Here is a 20,864-nt window from a genome sequence, read left to right as displayed (position 1 = left end):
TCAAGAGCCCCTCCCCAGCTTTCCTATAGCCCCTTTTAGTACTGGAGGGTCGCTATAAGGTCTCCCTGGAGCCTTCTCTTCTCCAGGCTGAACAAGCCCAACTCTCTCAGCCTGTCCTCACGTGGGAGGTGCTCCAGCCCTCTGATCATCTTTGTAGCCCTCCTCTGCACTTGCTCCAACAGCTCCATGTCCTTCCTGTGCTGAGGACTCCAGAACTGAAGCCAGGACTCCAGGTGAGGCCTCACCAGAGCACAGCAGAGGGGTAAAATCCCCTCTCTCACCCTACTGCTCACACTTCCTTAGCTGCAGCCCAGGATATGGTCGGCTGTCTGGGCTGCAAGCACACATTGGCGGCTCATGTTGAGCTTCCCATCCACCTACACCCCCGAGTCCTTCTCTTCAGAGCTGCTCTTAATCAATAACCCGTCCAGCCTGTAGTTGTGCTTGAGATTGCCCCAACCCAGGTGCAGGACCTTGCCCCGCGCCCCTCCCGGAGCCGCAGCTCGCAGCACCCGCTGGGGCAGCAGCAGCCCCTGCTGCGAGCGCTGCGAAACTGCAGCGGCTTTTCCCCAGCGCTGCAGCGGGGAAGGGGCCCGCGAACCTCCCCCTCCTCCCCTTCCCCGACCTCTCGAATAAATGATGGTTATAAATAAATCACCGGCTGCGCCCTCGCAGAGCGCTGCTGCTCTGCGAGGGCGACAAGGGGACAAGGCTTAGCGTTTTCTGGCTCCACGTGAGCGCTTTCTGCGCGGCACAGGGTGGGTTGAGAAGATGAAATCTGATTTTTCGGGGTGCCTGAGGAAGTGGTAGGGATGGGCAAGCTGCAGAATGCCTTCCTAACCCCTTCCCTATTACCATAGAATGATTTGGGTTGGAAGGGACCTTGAAGATCATCCAGTTCCAACCCCACTGCCATGGGCAGGGACACCTCCCACCAGACCAGGCTGCCCAAGGCCCCATCCACCTCCAGGGATGGAGCAGCCACAGCTTCCCTGGGCAACCCTCCTCCTGAAGATTTCCTTCCTAATCATAGAATCACCAGGTTGGAAGAGACCCACCGGATCATCGAGTCCAACCATTCCTATCAAATGCTAAACCATGCCTCTTAGCACCTCATCCACCCATCTTTTAAACACCTCCAGGGAAGGTGACTCAACCACCTCCCTGGGCAGCCTCTGCCAGTGCCCAATGACCCTTTCCATGAAAATTTTTTTCCTAACGTTCAACCTAAACCTCCCCTAGCAAAGCTTGAGGCCATTCCCTCTTGTCCTGTCCCCTGTCACTTGGGAGAAGAGGCCAGCACCCTCCTCTCCACAACCTCCTTTCAGGTAGTTGTAGAGAGCAATCTTCCTCCTAACAATTTAAAGCCATTCAGCATCCTTCTGCACCAGCAAGGGCTGAGCTTGCAGCTTTCCATTCTGCTGGGACCACGGACAACTTTCCATGATTACATCTTTCCACGCTCCCACCCCCTGTCTGGGCTTCTCTGGCTCTGGTCCCCACTGGGGATTTGCCTCACAGCAGCAGGAGACACCCAGTCAATGCATCTCACCCAGGCCAGAGCCTACCAGGCAGCCCCAAGCCATAGGGGCTCAGGGAGCTCTGAGAGAATGAAAGAAAAAATGATGAAGGAAACTGGGTTTTCTTAGCTAAAGATGACAAAAAGAAAATTGGGATCACCCTCGGGGGTATTTTCATTTTAGGAATGAAAAGAGGCTATGGGACTATTGTTAGGACCCAGCAGTGAGGGATTTCACCATTATAAAGGGTAACAGAGAGGGCAGAGCTAACACACATAGTTCAAATGTGGGATTTCTATCACCTGCCCTTTCAACAAAGTCTTTCTCCAGAAGTTGTTTTAGGTATTGGGTGTTGGATCTCAGCATCCCAAACCTCTCCTGTGGAAGCAACGATATGCTGAAACGCCCTCACAAATATCCCAACAAAAGCAAGCACACTGGATTTACTGTTCTTGATATTTCCAAGACAAAAATACAATAATATTAATTGAAACAAACCTCATTCCAGACTACATCATCCTTACAAAGGCATACAGAAGGGCACAAGCCCCAGGAAATCAAGGCAAAAAAGGGAAAACCTTTTCAGGTCCTCTTTTACAAGTGCTAGCTTGCCTTTCCCTTCTGACCCAAGTCTCACCCATGACCACGCAGCTGAATTAGACAAAACGCAAAGACACGTCCAGGGATGGCACCATTTTCTCACTCAGACACTACCAAAACCCCCTCCCCCAAAGGCCTCCCCATCCCCACTCTGAGCTCCTTGCTTTGCCAGGGAGCAGTACTCCAGGTTAGTGGGAGCCTGCAGCTATTCCTAGAATCTGGCTGTCTCCAGTTTCTTGCTGGGTGGGATGCTGGTGGGAGGCTTGGCATCGGCTACCTTGGGGGAAGGAGTCCTCTGTCTGTCTGCCTGTCTGCTGCATGTTTCTGAGATGCAGTGCTTCTCCCCACCAGTGCAAATCACCCAGTGCTTGCAGAGGAACCTCTTTGAAATGAAGTTTGGGCTCTCATAGGCCAGCCAGCCCCAGTCTTCCCACTGCTGGCACAGGGATGGACAGACATGGTACCTGCAGGGCACAGGCAGCTGCCAGAAGCAGCCAAGACAAAACCACTGCCATCCTCCCTGAGTGATATCAACCACCTCTCAGTCAAACGCAGTCACTGCTGACTGGGCTGGGGCTGACAGCAACCCAAAGCAGGGCAAGATTCATTTCTCACCCCCAGATGCCAGAGCAAGATGCATCCCTCAGAGGGGCACATGGCTCTAGCATTGCTGAAAACAAGCAACATTTTCAGGGGCAGGGGGGCGTTTGGGGCAAGAGTGTGCTTGCAGTCACACAAAGGTGGGTTTCAGATCTTCTTTAAAATTCACCACAGGCTGGAGCCCACTGTGGTGCTCTGTCCGATGGCCCAGGCACTCGCTGGGCTCTGTGTCCGTGTCTGTGCTACTGCTGGCCAGGGAGCCACGTGGGCTCTGGAAGCAGACCTCACAGCAGGGCCGGTGGCAGCCGTGGAACATCTCCTCAGAGCTGGTGCTGCTGCTGGAGTCAGAGTCCGGGTAATAGTATAGTGAGCGCAGGGAGGGCTCAATGGGTCCCCTTGGAGCACCTTGCCGTCGCTGCTGCTCCTGTGGGAGGCACGGGGAAGCACCCTGGGACTCTGGCCACTCTGACCAACCTTCTGGCTGGAGGCAGACCTCCTCGGGGATGGCTGGAGGGGACAATGCTGGTGAGTGAAGAAGCCCTCCACCAGCCATCTCCCCTTCCCTCCCCAAGGAGGCACGTGCTGACTCCCCACAGCCCCAGCCGCTTGCTTCCTTCATCTCACGGCCGGCGTGAGGAGATACATGCCCAGGGAAGCGGGTGGAGGCAGGAGGCAGTGGGTTCCTTCGCCGCCGCCTCGCTAGGTATGGACTGAGGGGCGTGTGGATGTATGGGTAGCCCTCCTGGCCCCTCCACGTTCCTCTCTGCTCGCCTTGAGGGCCCTGGCTGCATGGGGGCCCCCCACGTAAGGCTGGGCTGTAGATTTTGCCATCCAGACTCAGCTCTTGCAAGATTTCCCGCAGCTTCTCACTGCTGACATAGCTGACTTTGGGGGATGACTCCCAAGCCTTGCCAGCTGAGACGTCCTGGCCCCGTAGCTGCTCTGGTGTCCTGTGCTCCTCAGTGTCTTTTGGGCTATTTTCAAGGCTGTCCCCAATGTCAAAAAGCAGCGTCTGAGAGCAAACAGGCTGATGGGTTGCATGTTTCTGGAGGTCCTGAGCATCACTGCAAGGAGGCGGTGTAGCCAGCAAGCGGGGAGGCTGCCACCCATCCTGCTCTGGATTTGCGGGGCAGTGGTCCCCTGGCGCATCCCTGCACCACCCTGAGCTCTGGCTGCAGGGAACTGCTGTCAGCGTGGGGGGGTCGCAGCTGCCTTCCGCAGACATCAGCCTCATCAGCTTCTCCTTGGCACAGCTCACTTGCTCCTGCAGGCTTTCGATCATGGCATTTTTCTGCATCAAACAAATAGGTTTGTCAAGTGCAGGGTACAAAAACGTTGCTGCCTGAGAAGCAAAACAAACAGCCCCTCTCGGCACAGAGAGGTGCTCTGAGGCAGCGTGGAGACAGGTTTGCAGGTTTGGCCCACAAGAACCACACTGGCAGTGCGTGTGACCTCTTTCTCCCCTGGAGCACCCCAGAGCCCTCCAGATGCAGATGTGGGAAGCAAGGCACCACAGCAGGTGGCTCTGTAAGCCAGGCTCTCCTGTCCATGCACAGCGGGCAAGGGAGCAGGAGGCTGGGGGATTTCCTGAGACAGAGCATCTCCCCTCTAAATTAACCATGACTGGGCTGTGGAAACCAGGCTCTCCTGCTCTTCTCTCTCCATGTTTTTTTGAAACCCTCTGGATCATGCCTAAATTTTGGCACTGTGGGGGGCATAGTGATGTGACAAAACAAAGTGGCTCTTTCCCTCCGGAGAGAAGCCAGAGGAGGAAAGCCACTGTGGACCACGGGGTAAGGAAGGGCTTGCCACCCTGCAAAGCCTTCAGCCCACAAAAGGGAAAGGGAGAAGCCGGCATGGCCGAGGGGGTTGGTAGAGCCCCATACCTCAGTGAGCAGTCGCTTCATGGCATTTTTCTCCCCTATCAGCTGGTAGAGCTGCTCCTCGCTGTACACAGAGCGGCAGCTCCTGCTTGGGCTGGTGAAATATTTTGCCATGTGGCTCATAGTTTGGCTTTCTTCTTCAAAGGCTTTCCACTGCTTGAGCTGGGGAAGAAGAGGGCGTTATCCACACAGCATGCACAGCCCCTGCCGACGCGGCAGGAGGCAGGCACAGCTCGAGCGTGAAGGAGACAAAGGGATGGAAAGGGATGGAAAGAACACAAAGGCAGGGAGGGTGTGATGGAGGAGCAGAGACAGACGGCAAGAGACAGCGGGGCAAGGGGCTGCAGCGTCTCTTGGAGTCTCTCACTTATCTGAGCCCTACTCTGTCCCTGCCTCTGGCTTTTAATGCAGGGAGAATCAGTGGCTGCCTGTGCTGTAACCTCTAAGCAAGCTGTAAAAGCCCCTTCCCCCTTCTCCTCACTCCCTGACTCTGTGACAGACAAAGACAGTGTCACACATGCCTCCTTATTCCCGAATCACCAGTGACAAGCTGAAAACCAGCAACGCTCAGTATCCGTTTTTTCATATTGTGTCTGTGTTGAAGCTTTGCGCAGCCCAGCTCCAGCTGCTCATCGATCTCAGATGAGCAATAGAAGGGCAAGCCCATTAGGAAAAACAAGCTGATGAATTAAAAGATCTAACTTAAATAAAATGTTCAAGGCCCCGAGGCTTCAGCAGAAAAATAGTACAGGCAGAATGCAAGCACAGCTAACCAGCTCCTCTGCCCTCGCTCCAACAGACCTCGTGCTTGGCAGAGCATCGCCAGTAGACTTGGTTCTTTTCAGAGGAGGTTTGGTCCCTGCTCCCAAGGGCTGGTCATCTAGTGAGTTGGGACTCCGCAGTTATACCGCATCAACTGTGGTAAGAAGGGATCTCTGGAGATCATCTATTGCAACCCTGCCGCTTAAGCAGAATCAGCTGGAGCAGGCTGCCCAGGACTGTGTCCGGTTGGGTTTTGAGTAACTCCAAAGATGAAGACTGCCCAACCTCTCCAGGCAACCTGCTCCAGTGTTTTACAATTTTCACAGGGAAAAAAAAAATCCCCTTTTTCTGATGTTTAAAAAGAATTTCCTGTGTTTCAGTTTGTCCTCATTGTCCTCTGTCCTGTCAGTGGACACCACTGAGAAGAACCTGGCTCCCCCTTCCCCACTCCACCCCCACTGGTATTTATACACATCGGTGAGATTCCCCCGAGCCTTCTATGCCCAGATCTGCTCTTTCTTCAGCTTCACCTCTTCCTCCCTTTCTCACCTCATTTCCTTGAGCCCAAACATCCCTCCAAACATAACACTGAGTAAACAACTGTTTCCTCTCCTTGCAACAATGGGAGCATTTTCCCTTCTATGTCATGGCCAGGCACACCAGGCTACTCTTGGAGGACACAGGAAGCAGAAGAGCCTTGACTCACCACAAAAGACTTCCTTAAAACATCCCCATGTCCTCCCCCTCGCCTGCAGAGAAGTCCAGCTTCCTCCTCCAAGAGTGCAGAGGAGGACAGCCTCTCCTGGGAACCTGCTGGTGGATTTGAAGCCTCTGTGCCTAGCAAGACCATCTGGATTGCCAGAGCCCATCTCCACCCCTGTCATGGGCAGAAATCCTCAGTGGGAGCAGGCGTGTAGAGTATGAGGACAACTGCACAAAGGACCAATCCCATCACCCATATGGAAGAGGAGGAAAGCAGCAACTGCTTCGCCTCCATGCACGTCCCCTGTGTGGCTGCTATCCAGAGCATGCTCTTGCAGGAAGGTTTCTGAGCAACATTTCTACAATGCGCCTGAGCTCCTTGGAAATTCAGGGGATTTGCTTGGGAAAGCAAAGCCATCAGGACTTGCAAGTAAGCCCAAACACTTCGGGAAAGAAGCAGGAAAATAAGTGCTTTGGCCCACTCAGCTGCTGTTGTTAAACTCCAAAATGTGCCTGCTTCCAGGTGGGACAGAGGTGGCAACATACCTGTGGGACAAAGATGAAGCAATTGATCGTTGTTGTACACACAAAGATGCCTCCAGAGGTAAAACCAAACAGCAAGTTGTCCCAAGTGCGAAAGAAGCGGTGGACTAAGCAGACAGTGCCAGCAGCCAGGAAAACGAGGTTGACCCCGACAATGAGCGTCAAAGACTGGTTGACTGGCGGGGAGCTGACATTTTCGGTCAGACCGGCCAAGTAGGTCCCATACAGTAGGAGGATACTCTGGAAGCAGAAAAAAGAGGTTTCCAGAGCGTGGAAAATTACAGCCTGATGGCATCAACCCCCACCTTGTACCAAGCCTGGTGAGCTCAGATACACTCAGTGCAATCCTAATTAATGCTCTTTGATCTATAATGCAAACTTTCAGTGTGCAGTGGTGATGCCACAGCAAATGCCCAGCACGCTGCTGCTGGTCAGAGGTGGAGCTGGGAGGGCAGGAATGATGGCACTGGTGGCCCACGGGGGTCCCAGCTGAGGAGCATGGGGAGCTGAGGGTCAGGTCAGCAGGTGATGCCACAGAGCAGGGCATGGCCAGGAGAGACAAGATGTGAAAATCTTTCCTTGGACAGCCTAGAGCAGGAACAGCAAAGATGGACAGACCTGGGGAGGGATGTGGCGGTGAGGGGCCATCAACACATAACTCTGAAGGAGCACAAAGACAATTCAGAAAGAAAAACCAAGGCGGAAGTGGAGGTTTAGACTGGAAGGAAGAGGATGTACTTGGTGCCTCTTTAAACAGAAAACCAGGAAACTACTGTCTGTGATTCTCCCTTCCCTTTGCCGTTTCCTACCTGATTCTACTGGGGGCAAAAAGGACTGCTCTGTACACAGAGATCTTCTGCCACCCCAGAGGGGGTCAGTTGTTTTACAGCAGGCTTCCTCACCATGCCACCCCTCAAGTGTCTCACAGGCACCTTTCCAGTGTGCTCAGGATTAAACTAAGCAGCAGGCTGAATCTCTCCTTTCTTGGGGCACACTGACAGGAAACACTGAGTGCTTTTTGCCCATCTCTGTTGCACAGGGCATGGTCTACCTTCAGGATCCCCTGGAAACACTATCTAATAAAATCCCTGCTCATGCAAGCACCCTGAATACAGGGAATGTGATTTTGGTGAGACTCTCAGCTTCAGCGCACCATGAAGAACGGGTCGTAATAGTGAGACCTGCCTTGCTAGGAACTAGACTTATGCCCAATCCTGATTCTTAGGATCTGCACTGTATCATAACCATGTTCACCACGGGGCACTTCCAAATACATGGCCCAGAGGCAAGCCCACTCCCAAGCATTGAGCAAGAACAAAACAGCACTAAAGTCCTATTTAAAATTCATATAATCTGTTCTGGGATACAGACAACAGCACTGCTGTCCAGTAAACTAGGACTTTCAGTAAACACAGAACTATATTTTTTGTTTGTTTATTTATTTGTTTTAATCTTGAGCAGAGGGCTTTGGTCCTAGTTCCAGGCATGTCCTTGGCAAAACATTCCTGTTCATTGCTCTGTGCCAGTAAAATCGGGATAATACATTGAGCGGCTTCACATAGGGCTGAGCACATTAATGCTGTGGAAGATAAGAAGTGCTACGTGCATGCACAAATAGAGCCTACTCTCACATTAGTGTAAATCCAGATTAACGCCAGAGAAACTACTAAAGAAATAACTCCCCGACCCCCGTGACCAGTAGGTAGATCGGATCAGGGTCAGGTTCAACACAACTCTAACGAAGACTACCTGGGATTGGGGATGTTTTATTCCAAAAAGCAATCTGTAGGAGCCATAGGCAAAAGAGCTACCTGTCTAAACCCTAAGACAAACTGTGGACAAAACTGGAGGTGGAAACACAGTACTGAGCCCACAGAACGCCTACAGTCCCTAGTGCCAAAAGACTTTTAAGGAAAGGCTAGAAAAATGTCTTTAAAATGAAGTGTGGAGGGGGGAAGGACTTAGCTGTGCTCTTTTTCCTAGGACTTGAGGCAGGTGGTCAATGAGCATTATATCATGGTGAGTCAGAAAGGAACTGCCTGTACTGCACGCAGAGATGGAGCCATTCCTCAAGAAAGGCTGTGATCTCACAAGCTTCATCAACATCAGCTTTCTGAAATGCGTCCAGCCTCTGCCAGCCCAGCGACACATGAGACCACAGATAATTACAGCGATAATTATACCTACATAGTTACATCAGAATAACTAACTCTGCTGCAATAAGAACGGCCACATGCAAGGCTACACCAGTGAAAGTGTATCTCAGTGGTATAATTAAGCTGATACACATCCCGTAAAGGCAGACACCAAGCACTTGTCATCAGCACCTCCTTGACTTGGAGTCAGAGGACTGAGGGACTGAGCTGCCAAGTGCATCACTGCGGTGGATGGTCACCTTAGGCTTTATGGAAAAAGAGGGCTTTAGAAGACAGTAAGACACAATTTTTAAGAAAGGAGATGTATGGTGTGTGGAGAGTTGCAGGGAGAGAACTGAAGAGACAGTACGCGCATGGAGTGTGTAAAAGTGGTGGCTATGCAGGGGAAAAGGGCTTTTACAAGGGAATGAAAGAAAACATCAAGTTGGGAAGGATTGGAGATGGGTGGGCTTGCAAGATCATAGAAGTATAGAATGGTTTGGGTTGGAAGGGAAGATCATCTAGTTCTGACCCCCACTGCCACAGGCAGGGACACATCCCACTAGACCTGGCTGCCCAAGGCCCCGTCCAACCTGGCCGTGAACACCTCCAAGGACGGGGCATCCACAACTTCCCTGGGTAACCTGTGCCAGTGCCTCACCACCATCACCGTGAAGAAATTCCTCTTATGTCTAGTCTAAATCTTCCCCTCTCCAACTTATAGCCATTGCCCCTTGTCCTATCACTACAAGCCTTTGTAAAAAGTTCCTCTCCAGCTTTCTTGTAGGCTCCTTTCAGGTACTGGAAGGTTGCTATAAGCTCTCCTCGGAGCCTTCTCTTCTCCAGGCTGAACAAGCCCAACTCTCTCAGCCTATCCTCATATGGGAGGGTGCTCCAGCCCCCTGATCATCTTTGTAGCCCCCCTCTGGACCTGTTCCAACAATTCCATATCCTCCTTATGTTGAGGATTCCAGAATTGGACACAATACTCCAGATGAGGTCTCACAAGAGAGGAATAGAGGGTCAGAATCACCTCCCTCACCCTGCTGGCCACGCTTCTTTTGATGCAGCCCAGGATATGGTTGGCCTTCTGGGCTGTGAGCACACACTGCCAGCTCATGTCAAGCTTCTTATCAATTAGCACCCTCAAGTACTTCTCTGCAGGGCAACTCTCAAAATCACATCATCCCCCACTCTGTACTGAGACTGTGGACTGCCCGCACGATGAACAGGAGTAGCTGGATTGTGCAATAGGCATGTAGCTTGGAAGGGCAGTGAAATTACAAATGCTGCTGAACAGCTTGGGCTGTAAGAGGAGGCAAGATATAACACAAGAATCAATAAAGAAGTTACGTACCTTAAACCCTAAAATGAGAACAAGCCAAAGATCAGAATAAAGCGATGCGCAGGACTGCACCCGGCTCACTGAGCAGGTCATGCCTTTCTCTGTCACCTAGAAGGCAAGGGGAAGGTAGAAGTGAAGGCTGCAGCCCAGGGGCAGGCAGAGACTGATGGACAGACAGGTCTATGCATCTCAGCGTGTTCCCTCTCTAAAAGAAAAGGCTAAAACAGGTGCTTCCGGGGACAGAGGGTCAAAGTGAGGAAGATTCTGACACTTTGTTGCCAACAGGGCCAGTTAAACCTTTCTCTAAAGCACCTGCAGATGCCATGGACCTCTCCCCTGTGCAACCTAAGTGACCTGCAAGGGCTGGTCAAGACCATCCACCAGACTGCACTGCTTGGCAAACCAAAGCCCTGCAAGTAGCTATTTCTTGCCAGCTCTGGGTGTACAAACGTCAAAATTTTGCTGCGGACCCTTATCCCTGCAATAGGCCAGACATAAACCCAACCCGGAGCACCCAGAGGACTTTCTGTCTTGTTTTTCCTTTCTATTTTTTTTTTTTAAACAGCACCTTCAAATGCCTGACCATCACCAACTTTGTCGACAGAGATCAGACAGAACATGGAGCAATGTTCCACAACCCCTCCTCATCCTTTTACCCGCAGTGAGACGCTGAGGCTTCGGAAACACTGGACTGGATCAGAGAATACCCACGTCAGGAGCAACACAGCATCTGCCAGCACCAATGCTGACACCATTGCCAGCAACTGGAGGTCTTTGATAATCTGCAAGCAAGCAAGAAGTAAGTGTGGCCATGGAGGGGAACTGGACACCAATATCCTCCATTCCCTTCAGTCTCTTTCTGGTTGTTTCTTCCAAGGGAGACGTCCATCCTAATACTTTCTCCAATATGGAATCCAACAGTTCACCTACACCTGAGCTGGCCACAGGATCTCTGTCTACAGCTCCCAAAGTCTTGGAGACCTAATCAAGCATGGGGTCAGCTATAAGCTCTCCCCAACAGTGTAGCTATCTGGCAAATGCTGTAACAGAAAACAGCTCTTCCAGAACAAAAGTATCATCCCTTATGATAATACATCACAAGCAAAGACAAAAAATGAGGGGGAAAGGCTGGTAGGTTTATAATTTTGCAAGTTTATAGAATCACAGAATCACCAGGTTGGAAAAGACCCACCGGATCATTGAGTCCAACCATTCCTATCAATCACTAAACCATGCCCCTCAGCACCTCAACCACCCGTCCCTTAAACACCTCCACCTGTCCCTTAAATACCTAACACAGCGCCTCAGGAATGGGTGTCCTCGTTGGCACCCTGTTCCCCGGAAAACCTTCTCATCTCACTTTTCATCTGAGACCTACTATTTTGCTGCTGGGAAGTGGCCACTGAAAGCTGTTAAGTGCACTGTTACATGCACAAATTAATATATGTGGCTCCCATCTTCCTCCCAGCTGCTGTATCCCCTTCCTTCAGTGCTGCAGAGGAGTACACAGTGCTCTTGCCTTTCAAAAGGGGATCAGATGCATCTGGGGATGACCTGACATTAAATGCCCTTGAGGACACCTGCTTTATTTTTTTTATTGATTTACCAATCAGCCCAGACCTGGACACAAACACTGGTGTGTAGCATAATGAAGGCATGCGGCCAAGGTAAAATAAGAACAAGATCTTGGTTGGTGATGTGGCTGGGACTCCATCAGGGAACAGGCAGCCCTGAGAGGGCACCCACTTGCCTGTAGAATGGAAAACCTCCTGCCTCACTGCACAGGAATAAATGAGGAGCCCATACCCAGTTAGGTGTGAAACAAGACCTATGATTGCGGCACCCATTCCTGTCATGTGCCACTTTTATCTGCTATTCCATACCAGTTTGGGGCTTGCTGGTGTTTGTCCCCCTTGGGGAGTTTGCCCCCTACTCCCCAGGTGCTGTGTACTTACCACCCGCTTGTCCGGCACCCGCTGGGTGAACACCTTGTAAAGCCGCCAGCTTTTCCCCAGGACAGGGCCAAACACCAGGGAGGTCCCCACACACAGCAGGCAGAGCCGCACCTGCCAGGGGCACAGAGCAAGGGAGCTGAATGAGCACCTGTGGGGCTTGCAGGGACACCCTGCACCCTCCCTCCCACCCAGGGATGCCATAACTATGGGTGGGAATGTCCATGGTCAACTGGTAGGTCATATCGGATACTAGAAAGCTGAGCACAGGGTGAAATAAATTAAAAGGTGTGTTTTCCTCTGCCGGCATGCTTGCTGCCTGCCTTTTTCTCCCCACCCCAAGGGGCCCTCATTGGAGGAGCAGGCAGCTTGGAAGCAGCAGGGGCACGGAGGATCCCAGCACCAATAAATCACTCACTGGCACCTCTGCTAATTATCCTCAGCCCAGCAGCTGAGCAGGAGGGCAGGGTGAGCTCTCTCCTATGTCCCACTCTCCCACGCAGCTGCATGTCCAGTCTCCAGCCTGGCAGGGTGGCTGCCCTGGGGCAGGACACAGGGGATCGTCATGCTGGTCACTGTTTTGATAAAGATCTGCTTTGCAGCCAAAAAACTTGCTTGCAACCTCACAGCACCTTTGCCATGTTGGGCAGTGGCTGTGCAGAGGATTCCATCTCCCTTCAGGCTGCCCTCTCCCTACTGCACTTTCACAAGCCCAGCCAGCTCCCTGACCCTGGGGCAGCTGCTACAGGCGCTGCCCTCTCTCCCCTGGGAAACTGCCTTGCGGTCCCCCCCCCGGGCGTGGCTGTGGTTTGCACAGACAGTGAAGGCCATTCAGATGGAAAGCATCTGGTTGCATTTTGTGTATGTGGAAACCACAAGCTGGCTTGATGTGCCCAGCAATGAGGTGGTGACAGGCTGCAGCTAAGAGAGAGCAGGTACAAACATGCACGTATATTTACACATGTGTATGTGTGACGGCACTTATCCCAGCAAAGCCCCCTGCTCACCTGAATAAGCTTTTCCACCAAGTCTCCAGATGACAGGCTCTGCTCCTGAATCCCAAAGAGGTAAGCACTAGTGTAAGTCAAGCCACTGCCCAGCAAGGTCACAATGTTGAGATTGGGGCTGGACATCTTCACGATCCTCCAGGAAACAAAGCAGGGAAGGCGGTGACAGTTACTAAGTGTCATGACCACTGGCAAGGCCCCCTTACAGGGATGATAACGGCCACAAGGAATGCCACTGTCCCACCCCTAGCCCCTGATGTTCACAGCTCCTCCAAAAGCTCAGCCATTGCTCTATGGTGCACACCCCAACCTCTTCCCTATACTGCTGGAGTGCTTCACTATCCTTAAAATATTTGTTTTGCCCTACCCCAACACTCCTGTGGGAGAGCAAGATCCCTTCTCCCCAAAACAGATGGGTACCAGGTTTGCCTCATGGCACTTCTACATCCAGCATGGATCTGCAGGACAGAAAAGCATCCCTGAGGCAGCTTCAAGCTGGCATCTCTACAGACAAAACTGTGGGGGGCCATGGGCTTTTAGCAGCAAAGAAGACAGGGTCACCCACAGCCAGGTCTCTCTGGTACCAGTGCCTGTGCCAGGCATGCAGAGCTGTGCAGCCGTGCCAGCACAAGCTCCAGCCACCCATCCCCACACAGGCACAGAGCCACGGGGAAGCACAGCACAGCATCCACCTCGGTCCCCTAGGTTCAAGACCAACATCTACCTCCACTGTCCTCTGCAGAAGCAGAAAACCTCACCAGCACAGCCCAGGCTGACTGTCCTCAGCAGTAAGCTTTGCATACAGCAGCCACAAATGCCTCCAGGAACAGGCTCTTTCCACTGTTCTTTCCTTTGAGGAGATACCTCCACCCTCAGCACAGTCTCAGCTTCAGGAAGTAGCCAGCAATGTTCATGTTACAGCTTCCCTCTCTGTAATTTCACCCCATCACTCATAATCCTGCAACTGTATTCAGGGAGGGGAGAATCAGCCTACAGATCTCTCCCAACCTGTTGTTGTTCTCCAGCAAGCCCATCAAGAAAAAGCTGTAGTTCCTGCCATCCGCCCGTGTAGCTCTGTCCCTTTGATCTGCTGCAAAGTCACTGCATTTCTCTACCCTTGAGCTCCTTCCTGGCTTGCTGTCTCACAGACTGGGATTCAACCTGGCCCTCTCCCTCCCTGCCTTCCTCGCCAAGCCTCAGCCTCCATGGAAAGCTCACCCTCCAAGCCACATGCTGGAAAACGTCTCCTTTGCCTTCCCAGGTTCAGTAGGCAAACCCATATTTATTTGCCGCAGTGCAAATAAATAACATGCATTCATTACAGATTCGCTCTGAAAATATCTTCGGAGGCCTAAATAATTTGGTCATCAATTAAGGTAGCCAACGAACTCGATGCCACTCTGCTTCAGTAAATCAAGTGCTTGAGACTGGGATGCAGGTCGTGCAGCTACTGCACCGTAGCAGGCACAGAGCTCAAAATAAACCCTTGCAAGCAAGGCCCTCCTGACTGTACAACAGTTACTGGAAGCACTGAGTTAACACAACCAGAGCACTGGAACAGCAGCAGCTCAGACTGCATACAGATCATAGAATCATTTAGGTTGGAAAAGACCTCTAAGAACATCCAGTCCAACTGTCAGCCCAACCCCACCATGCCCTCTAAACCATGTCCCAAGGCACCACAGCTACATGTCTTTCAAGTATCTCCAGGGATGGAGACTCCACCACTTCCCTGGGCAGCCTGTGCCACTGCTTCACCACTCTTTCAGTAAAGAAATGTTTCCCAATATCCAATCTAAACCTCCCCTGTTGCAACTTGAGGCCATCTCCTCTTGTCCTATCACTTGTTAATTGGGAGAAGAGACCAGCACCCACCTCACTACAACCTCCTTTCAGGTAACTGTAGAGAGCGATAAGCTCTCCCCTCAGCCTCCTTTTCTCCAGGTTAACCAACCCCAGTTCCCTCGTCTGTTCCTCCTAAGACTTGTGCTCCAGTCCCTTCACCAGCTTCGTTGCCCTTCTCTGGACACGCTCCAGCACCTCAATGTCCTTGCAGTGAGGGGCCCAAAACTGACACAGGATGTGAGGTGTGGCCTCATCCGTGCTGAATACAGGAGCACGACCACTTCCCTGATCCTGCTGGTCACACTACTTCTGGTACAACCCAGGATGCTGTTTGCCTTCTAGGCCACCCTGAGCACACTGTTGGCTCACATTCAGCTGGCTGTCAACCAGAACCTCCAGGTCCTTTTCCACCAGGCAGTTTGCCAGCCGCTCTTCCCCATGTAGAGTTGCACGGAGTTGTTGTGACTCAAGTGCAGGACCTGGCACTTGGTCTTGTTAAACCCATACAAACGACCCATCGATCCAGCCTGTCCAGGTCCCTCCGTAGAGCCTTCCTGTCCTCCAGCAGGTGTCAATTTGGTGTCATCTGCAGACTTACTGAGGGAGCACTCAATCCCCTCATCCAGATCATTGATAAAGATATTAAAAAGAACTGGCCCCAACACTGAGCCCTGGGGAATGCTGCTTATGACCAGCCACCAACTGGATTTAGCTCCATCCACCACAACTTTGAGCCCGGCCATCCAACCAGTGTTTTACCCAGCAAAGTGTACACCTGTCTAAATCATGAACTGCCAGTTTTTCCAGGAGAACGCTGTGGGAGGCAGTGTCAAAGGCTTTACTGAAACTGAGGTAGATAACATCTACAGCGTTTCTCTCATCCACTAGGCGGGTCACCTGGTTATAGAAGATGATCAGGTAGGTCCAGCAGGACCTGCCCTTCATGAACCTGTGCTGGCTGCACCTGATCCCCTGGTTGCCCTGCACACACCTGGTGAGCGCACTCAGGACGAACCACTCCAAAATCTTCCCTGGTACCAAGGTCAGGCAGACAGGCCTGTAGTCCCCCCAGATCCTCCTTTCAATCCTTTTTGTAGATGGGAGAACACTGGCATGCTCCCAGTTATCTGGGAACTCCACCGTTAACCAGGACTGCTGATAAATGAGTGGCTTGGGGAGCTCCTCGGCCAGCTCTCTCAGTACTCTTTGGTGGATTGCATCCAGCCCCATAGACTTGTGAGTGTTGAGGTGGCATAGCAGGTCATTAAGTTCTTCCTCCTGGATTATGAGGAATTTATTCTGCTGTCTGTCCCTATCTTCCAGCGCAGGGGGCTGAATACCCTCAGCATAACTGTTCTGACTATTAAGGACTGAGGCAAAGAAGGCATGAAGTACCTCAGGCTTTTCCTCATTGTTGGTGACAATGTTTCCCCTGCATCCAATAAAGGATGGAGATTCTCCTTGGCTCTCTTTTTGTTGTTAATGTATTTGTAAAAATATTTTCTGTTATCTCTTCCAGCAGTGGCCAGATTGAGCTCTAGCTGGGATTTTGTATTTCTAATTTTATCTCTGCATGACATAATGAGATCCCTGTACTCTTCTTGAGTTGCCTGCCCCTTCTTCCAAAAGTGGTAAACTCTCCTTTCTTTCCTGAGTCCCAGCAATGGACCTCTCTACAAAACAATGGCACATGGAGCAAAAAGGCTTTGCCAGGTGCAGCTTGGGAGACAGATGTATATCTGTAGGAGAAGCAGTTGAGAGACCAACGGACCAATGAAGCTGAGGAGAAGGTGGCAAGAAGGCACGTAAAATGTCCAGAATGGCTGAGGAAAGCTCAGTGCTGGCTGAGACAGCTTGAACTATGAGGAATCAACAAGCATTTTACTTGATTTATGCTGCATTCAGAGGAGCAGGAGTTTGGACATCCTTTGTGCACACTGAACAGCACCAATGAAAGCCTGCACTTCACCACCAGCTTCTCTCACCAATGGAGATCATGTTCCCCACCAATATGGACAAAAACATCAAAAATGATTAGCAATATCTTCAATCTATGAGTGGCTTAACAGCAGGAAGGATATGTGTGACCTGTGGAAAGCGTGATGGCTTTGCTTGTGGAGCTATGCTGCTCAAAGCGATGCTCTCAAGGCTGTGGAATGGAGAAGATCAGCTCTCTTGCTGCTCACTCCTGTTGATGGTTTTATTGAATAGCACCTTCAAGATAAGACCATACACCGCTACCTGTGCTGTGCCAGAGGGCATCCATGCTCTGTCTCGTTTGCAGCTGTCTGGCTTGGGGAGGAAGGGAGTAGACCAAGCAAGACTGTTTCTACCAATGATCAACACTGGATGTGATGGAGAAATCTGCAAGAACCCTGGCATTGCCCTTGCCTGTCTTAAGCTGCCCCTTCATGCTTGTACCCTCCTGATCCTTAGTTGGCCATGAGCTCAGAGCCTGGCCCTGAAGGAGCCCAACCCCACTGCCCCAGCTCAAGAGAGCTCTCACAGCAGAAGAGAGAAGCCCTTACCTGTTTTTCCTGAAGCGGATTGTGAAGACAAGAAAGAAGAGTGCTAGCAGGACTCCTCCTGTCAGCAACGTCCACACAACTCCCAGGAGAGCAATGGAGAAGGATGGGGAGCTCTTCCCACTGTGGTCAGATGACGTCTGTGGGAGGTAAAAGGGATGAGCAGGATGAGGACGTTGCTGGCATGGCTGGTCCCACAGGTGCTCCTGTTCAGCCAAAAAGGCCTCAAAATCACATCTCCCAAACACCTCCTCATGAGCAGACACCCTAGCACTAGACCAAGACCTGCTCTCAGGGCTAAGGAGACATGTAGACAGAATGCATACTCTGCCACTTTCTGAGTGCACAGGAAGAGAGGGCAGTACAGGAGCCCTCTTCTTATGGCCAGCAAGCCAAACATGTAATGAAGCAGTACAAGTGACTCATAAACCTCAAGCAGACCTGGCTACGGGACAGGGGAAAACACTGCCCTTCTCTGGAAAGAATACTCTGAAGAAAGGCCTTGTGGTACCCCAGTTTGCAGCATGCTTCTTCAGAAAGCTGGGTAGGGCATCCTTGGCTCCCACTCTTACCCTGACACGCAGCAGGTAGCCAACCAGCTGGCTGACGTGACTGGGAACCAGCTGCCAGTCAGTGCAGAAAATGCAGAAAAGAGAGTGGGACAGCATTTTTCAGGTGCGTTACGTAGTGACACACCAAACTCAGCTCCACCCATCTTCCAGCTGGCTGGAAACTCATTTGGTCCCAGGAAAACATTAGCTGAGGGACACTCCCAATGAGGGTACGATAGAGGCACCTCTCTCCTTGCACATAAGTGGCCTTTTGTGTTTAACTCTCCATTTGAAAACAGTCTCTGCTATTTCCCTATTAACACAGGATGGATAAAATGAGCCTATGTGAAACAAGAAACCACTGCAGATCTGAAATACTTCAGCAACATTCCACAGTGTGCATATGTGGGCTCGTTCACACGTACTGTGTGTGCATGATACTGGTACTTTTTTTTTTCCTCTATAAAAAGCATGACTTTTACTTAGCACTCCTCTGGTGCTAAGTCATTTCTCAAGTATTTCAGTGCACCTGCCTGAAATTTCTATGGCAGAAGACTATTTTTTGCCACTGCCCCAAACTCTCAATCTTTCTTTCAAGGTCTGAGCTGTTACTGCTTCCAGCCTTGCTAGAAATAAATCTGCAGGGAGAGCCAATGCTTCATCTCCCTCTTCCCCAGCCAGGCTCCATCTCTTCTGGAGGAGCAAGAACAAGGCACAGCTTGGACACAAAGGTCTTCACACAAAAATGTGTGACCTGCATGGCTGATCCATGGGCTCCTGGCAGCTCACCATCTGGTGCCACGCTGGAGAACTGCTGGGTAAGGACAACCCCAGTCCGAGAGACAACAGCCAGCCAAGAGCCAATGGAGCTGCGCTGTACTGGGATACAGCTGCATGCCCAACTCAGCCCTGCTTTCCAGCAGCATGGAGGGATGCCAGGGAGGATATTAATCTCGCTCCCACAAATTGGTCCCCCACCTCCCCTTCCATCTCCCCATCCCCTGGGAGGTCTTCGGACTCAGAAATGAAGACCACACCAGACAGTGGAGACGGTCAGCCAGTTCAGTCTCCCTCCCCTCACACTAGGACTGGCTGTGCAAAAACCGCATCATTCAGCATGGATCAGGGCCATTTTCCCACTTGCCTGGAGTTCAGAGGGGCTGATCAGGCTGCTTGGGGCTGGTACAAGGCTGTAACTCCATCCTATTTCTGCATTCTGCCTGGTCAAGCCCTGGTCAAGTAACACATGTTTTTTGCCAGGAAGGTGAGCAGGGTGGACTTACATCCTGGGGCTTTCACGCTTCATTCCCAGCTGCCTCCACTACCATTATCCACCTCTGGCTGCTGCTGGAAGCATTACTGCACTCTCTTCCCAGCAATCACCCAGGGATCAGAAACACCCCCATGATCTCCACCTTTCCTTTCCCAACATAACCCACTCCTCCCCCACAGCTGCTGTTTCCCTAAATGTTGATGCTACTTGAAGTTGATGGAGCGCTTCATTTGCTGCTGAGCGGAGTAAATCCTGGCCCTAGCAGGGGGAATATTAATTGTAAGGCAGATGCCAAAGCCAAACAGCTTAAGGTCCTCTAATTAAAGGCCCATGGTTGTGCAGAACATGGTGAAGAGCTGAGCAGGCCAAGCCTCGCTGGTCCATCCAGTGGCCTCACGTGGAGCCAACTGCAACTAAGTACACCCTGGTGTCATTTCTACTGGCTTAGTGGGCGGGGGAAGGTACCATTTATTATAGATGATGACTTTTAATTAAATCCTGCTCTATTCATATTTGAAAAGCACTTTGAAGTTCTAGGGGATGGAAAAGGTCAAAGGCAGAGAAGGCCATCCCGAGCCACTCCTAAGTGATATATGGGAAGGGCTGCTTGAAATGACATGGCTGTTGTGGCTGCTTCCTCGCCTTCTACCTAACTGCTCAGTGTCATCTAGGCAGGGCTTGTTTCAGAGACCACCTCAGAAGGCGACAGCACATAGGCTTTGGCTGGACTGGAATTGATTGGTGGCTGCATCCCTGTGCCCCCCTCTTTCCATCCCTCCACCCAAATCTACTGCAGAACAAATCTTGTGCCCCAGAATGCTCCCCCATCTCCATACGTACCACCGTGACAGTGCAGAGCTCCTGCAGTGCCCGCTGCTGCTGCTCCCGGCTGCCAAAACTGAAGCTGCCATCACAGAGCTCAGAGCAGTTGAACCCTGGCTCCATAGCACATCCTCAGCCGTCATCCAGTTGCAGTTTCGTCCCTGATGGAAGGATGAGGGTTGGCTTTCTCTAGCTAGAAGAAATCTTTGCATATGCCAGACCTCTCTGCCGTCATCAGGGTGTAGGGAAGGGGTGGGTCTGGAAGCCTGAGGCTGAGCTTACCCAAAGTGATGCAGCGCACATTCAGAGCTAGGATGGGGAGAATCCTGGCATCCCTTGGCGTGTCCTCTGCAGTGAAGTGAGTCAGCACAGGGCATGGGTCCCCCCAGAGCACTGCGTCATACTGGCCTGGCTACACCACCCTGCAAACCAACACATACCAGGGTCATGGTGGCCCCTACACAGCAGTTGCAGAGCCGAAACTGGGTGCCACGTCGGACTGAGCCAGAGAATGACACCGCTGCACCCCAAGCTGCAGATTTCCTCTGCCAATCTATTTTCCCACATCAGTGCAAATCCAGGTTGGATCTTTGCAGATGCCTCGCTCTAGCAGCCACTGCCGGCTCCCTGAAGTGGTCCCTTCTTCCAGCAAAGAATCAGCAAGTGATGAGAACAACAAACAGCAACAAGCGTTGTCATCACTTAATGGGACTTAAACCCTGGCCTGGTTGAGTAGGAGAGGAACACGCTCGAATGACGCGTGTACCAAGATGTTTCGACTGGTTTGGCTAAAGTGGCA

General features: G+C 51.6%; 1 protein-coding gene across 1 annotated transcript; it reads right to left on the bottom strand.

Annotated features, from left to right (window-relative positions):
- Positions 1–1,958: 1,958 nt before the first annotated feature.
- On the bottom strand, positions 1,959–20,221 carry GPR156 (G protein-coupled receptor 156). The gene is made up of 9 exons (XM_069866877.1): positions 20,084–20,221; positions 17,423–17,559; positions 13,050–13,185; positions 12,046–12,156; positions 10,747–10,872; positions 10,103–10,198; positions 6,614–6,850; positions 4,607–4,765; positions 1,959–4,011 (listed from the first exon to the last, which is right to left on the bottom strand). Exons 1-9 carry the CDS (start codon positions 20,186–20,188, stop codon positions 2,851–2,853), a joined length of 2,268 nt encoding a protein of 755 aa, XP_069722978.1. The 5' UTR covers positions 20,189–20,221; the 3' UTR covers positions 1,959–2,850.
- Between the last annotated feature and the right edge of the window lie 643 nt (positions 20,222–20,864).

The sequence above is a fragment of the Phaenicophaeus curvirostris genome, chromosome 1 (assembly GCF_032191515.1).
Source record: "Phaenicophaeus curvirostris isolate KB17595 chromosome 1, BPBGC_Pcur_1.0, whole genome shotgun sequence".
NCBI classification, from domain to species: Eukaryota; Metazoa; Chordata; class Aves; order Cuculiformes; family Cuculidae; genus Phaenicophaeus; species Phaenicophaeus curvirostris.
Note: the sequence above shows the minus strand (reverse complement) of the source record. Positions and strands in the feature narration are given on the sequence as shown.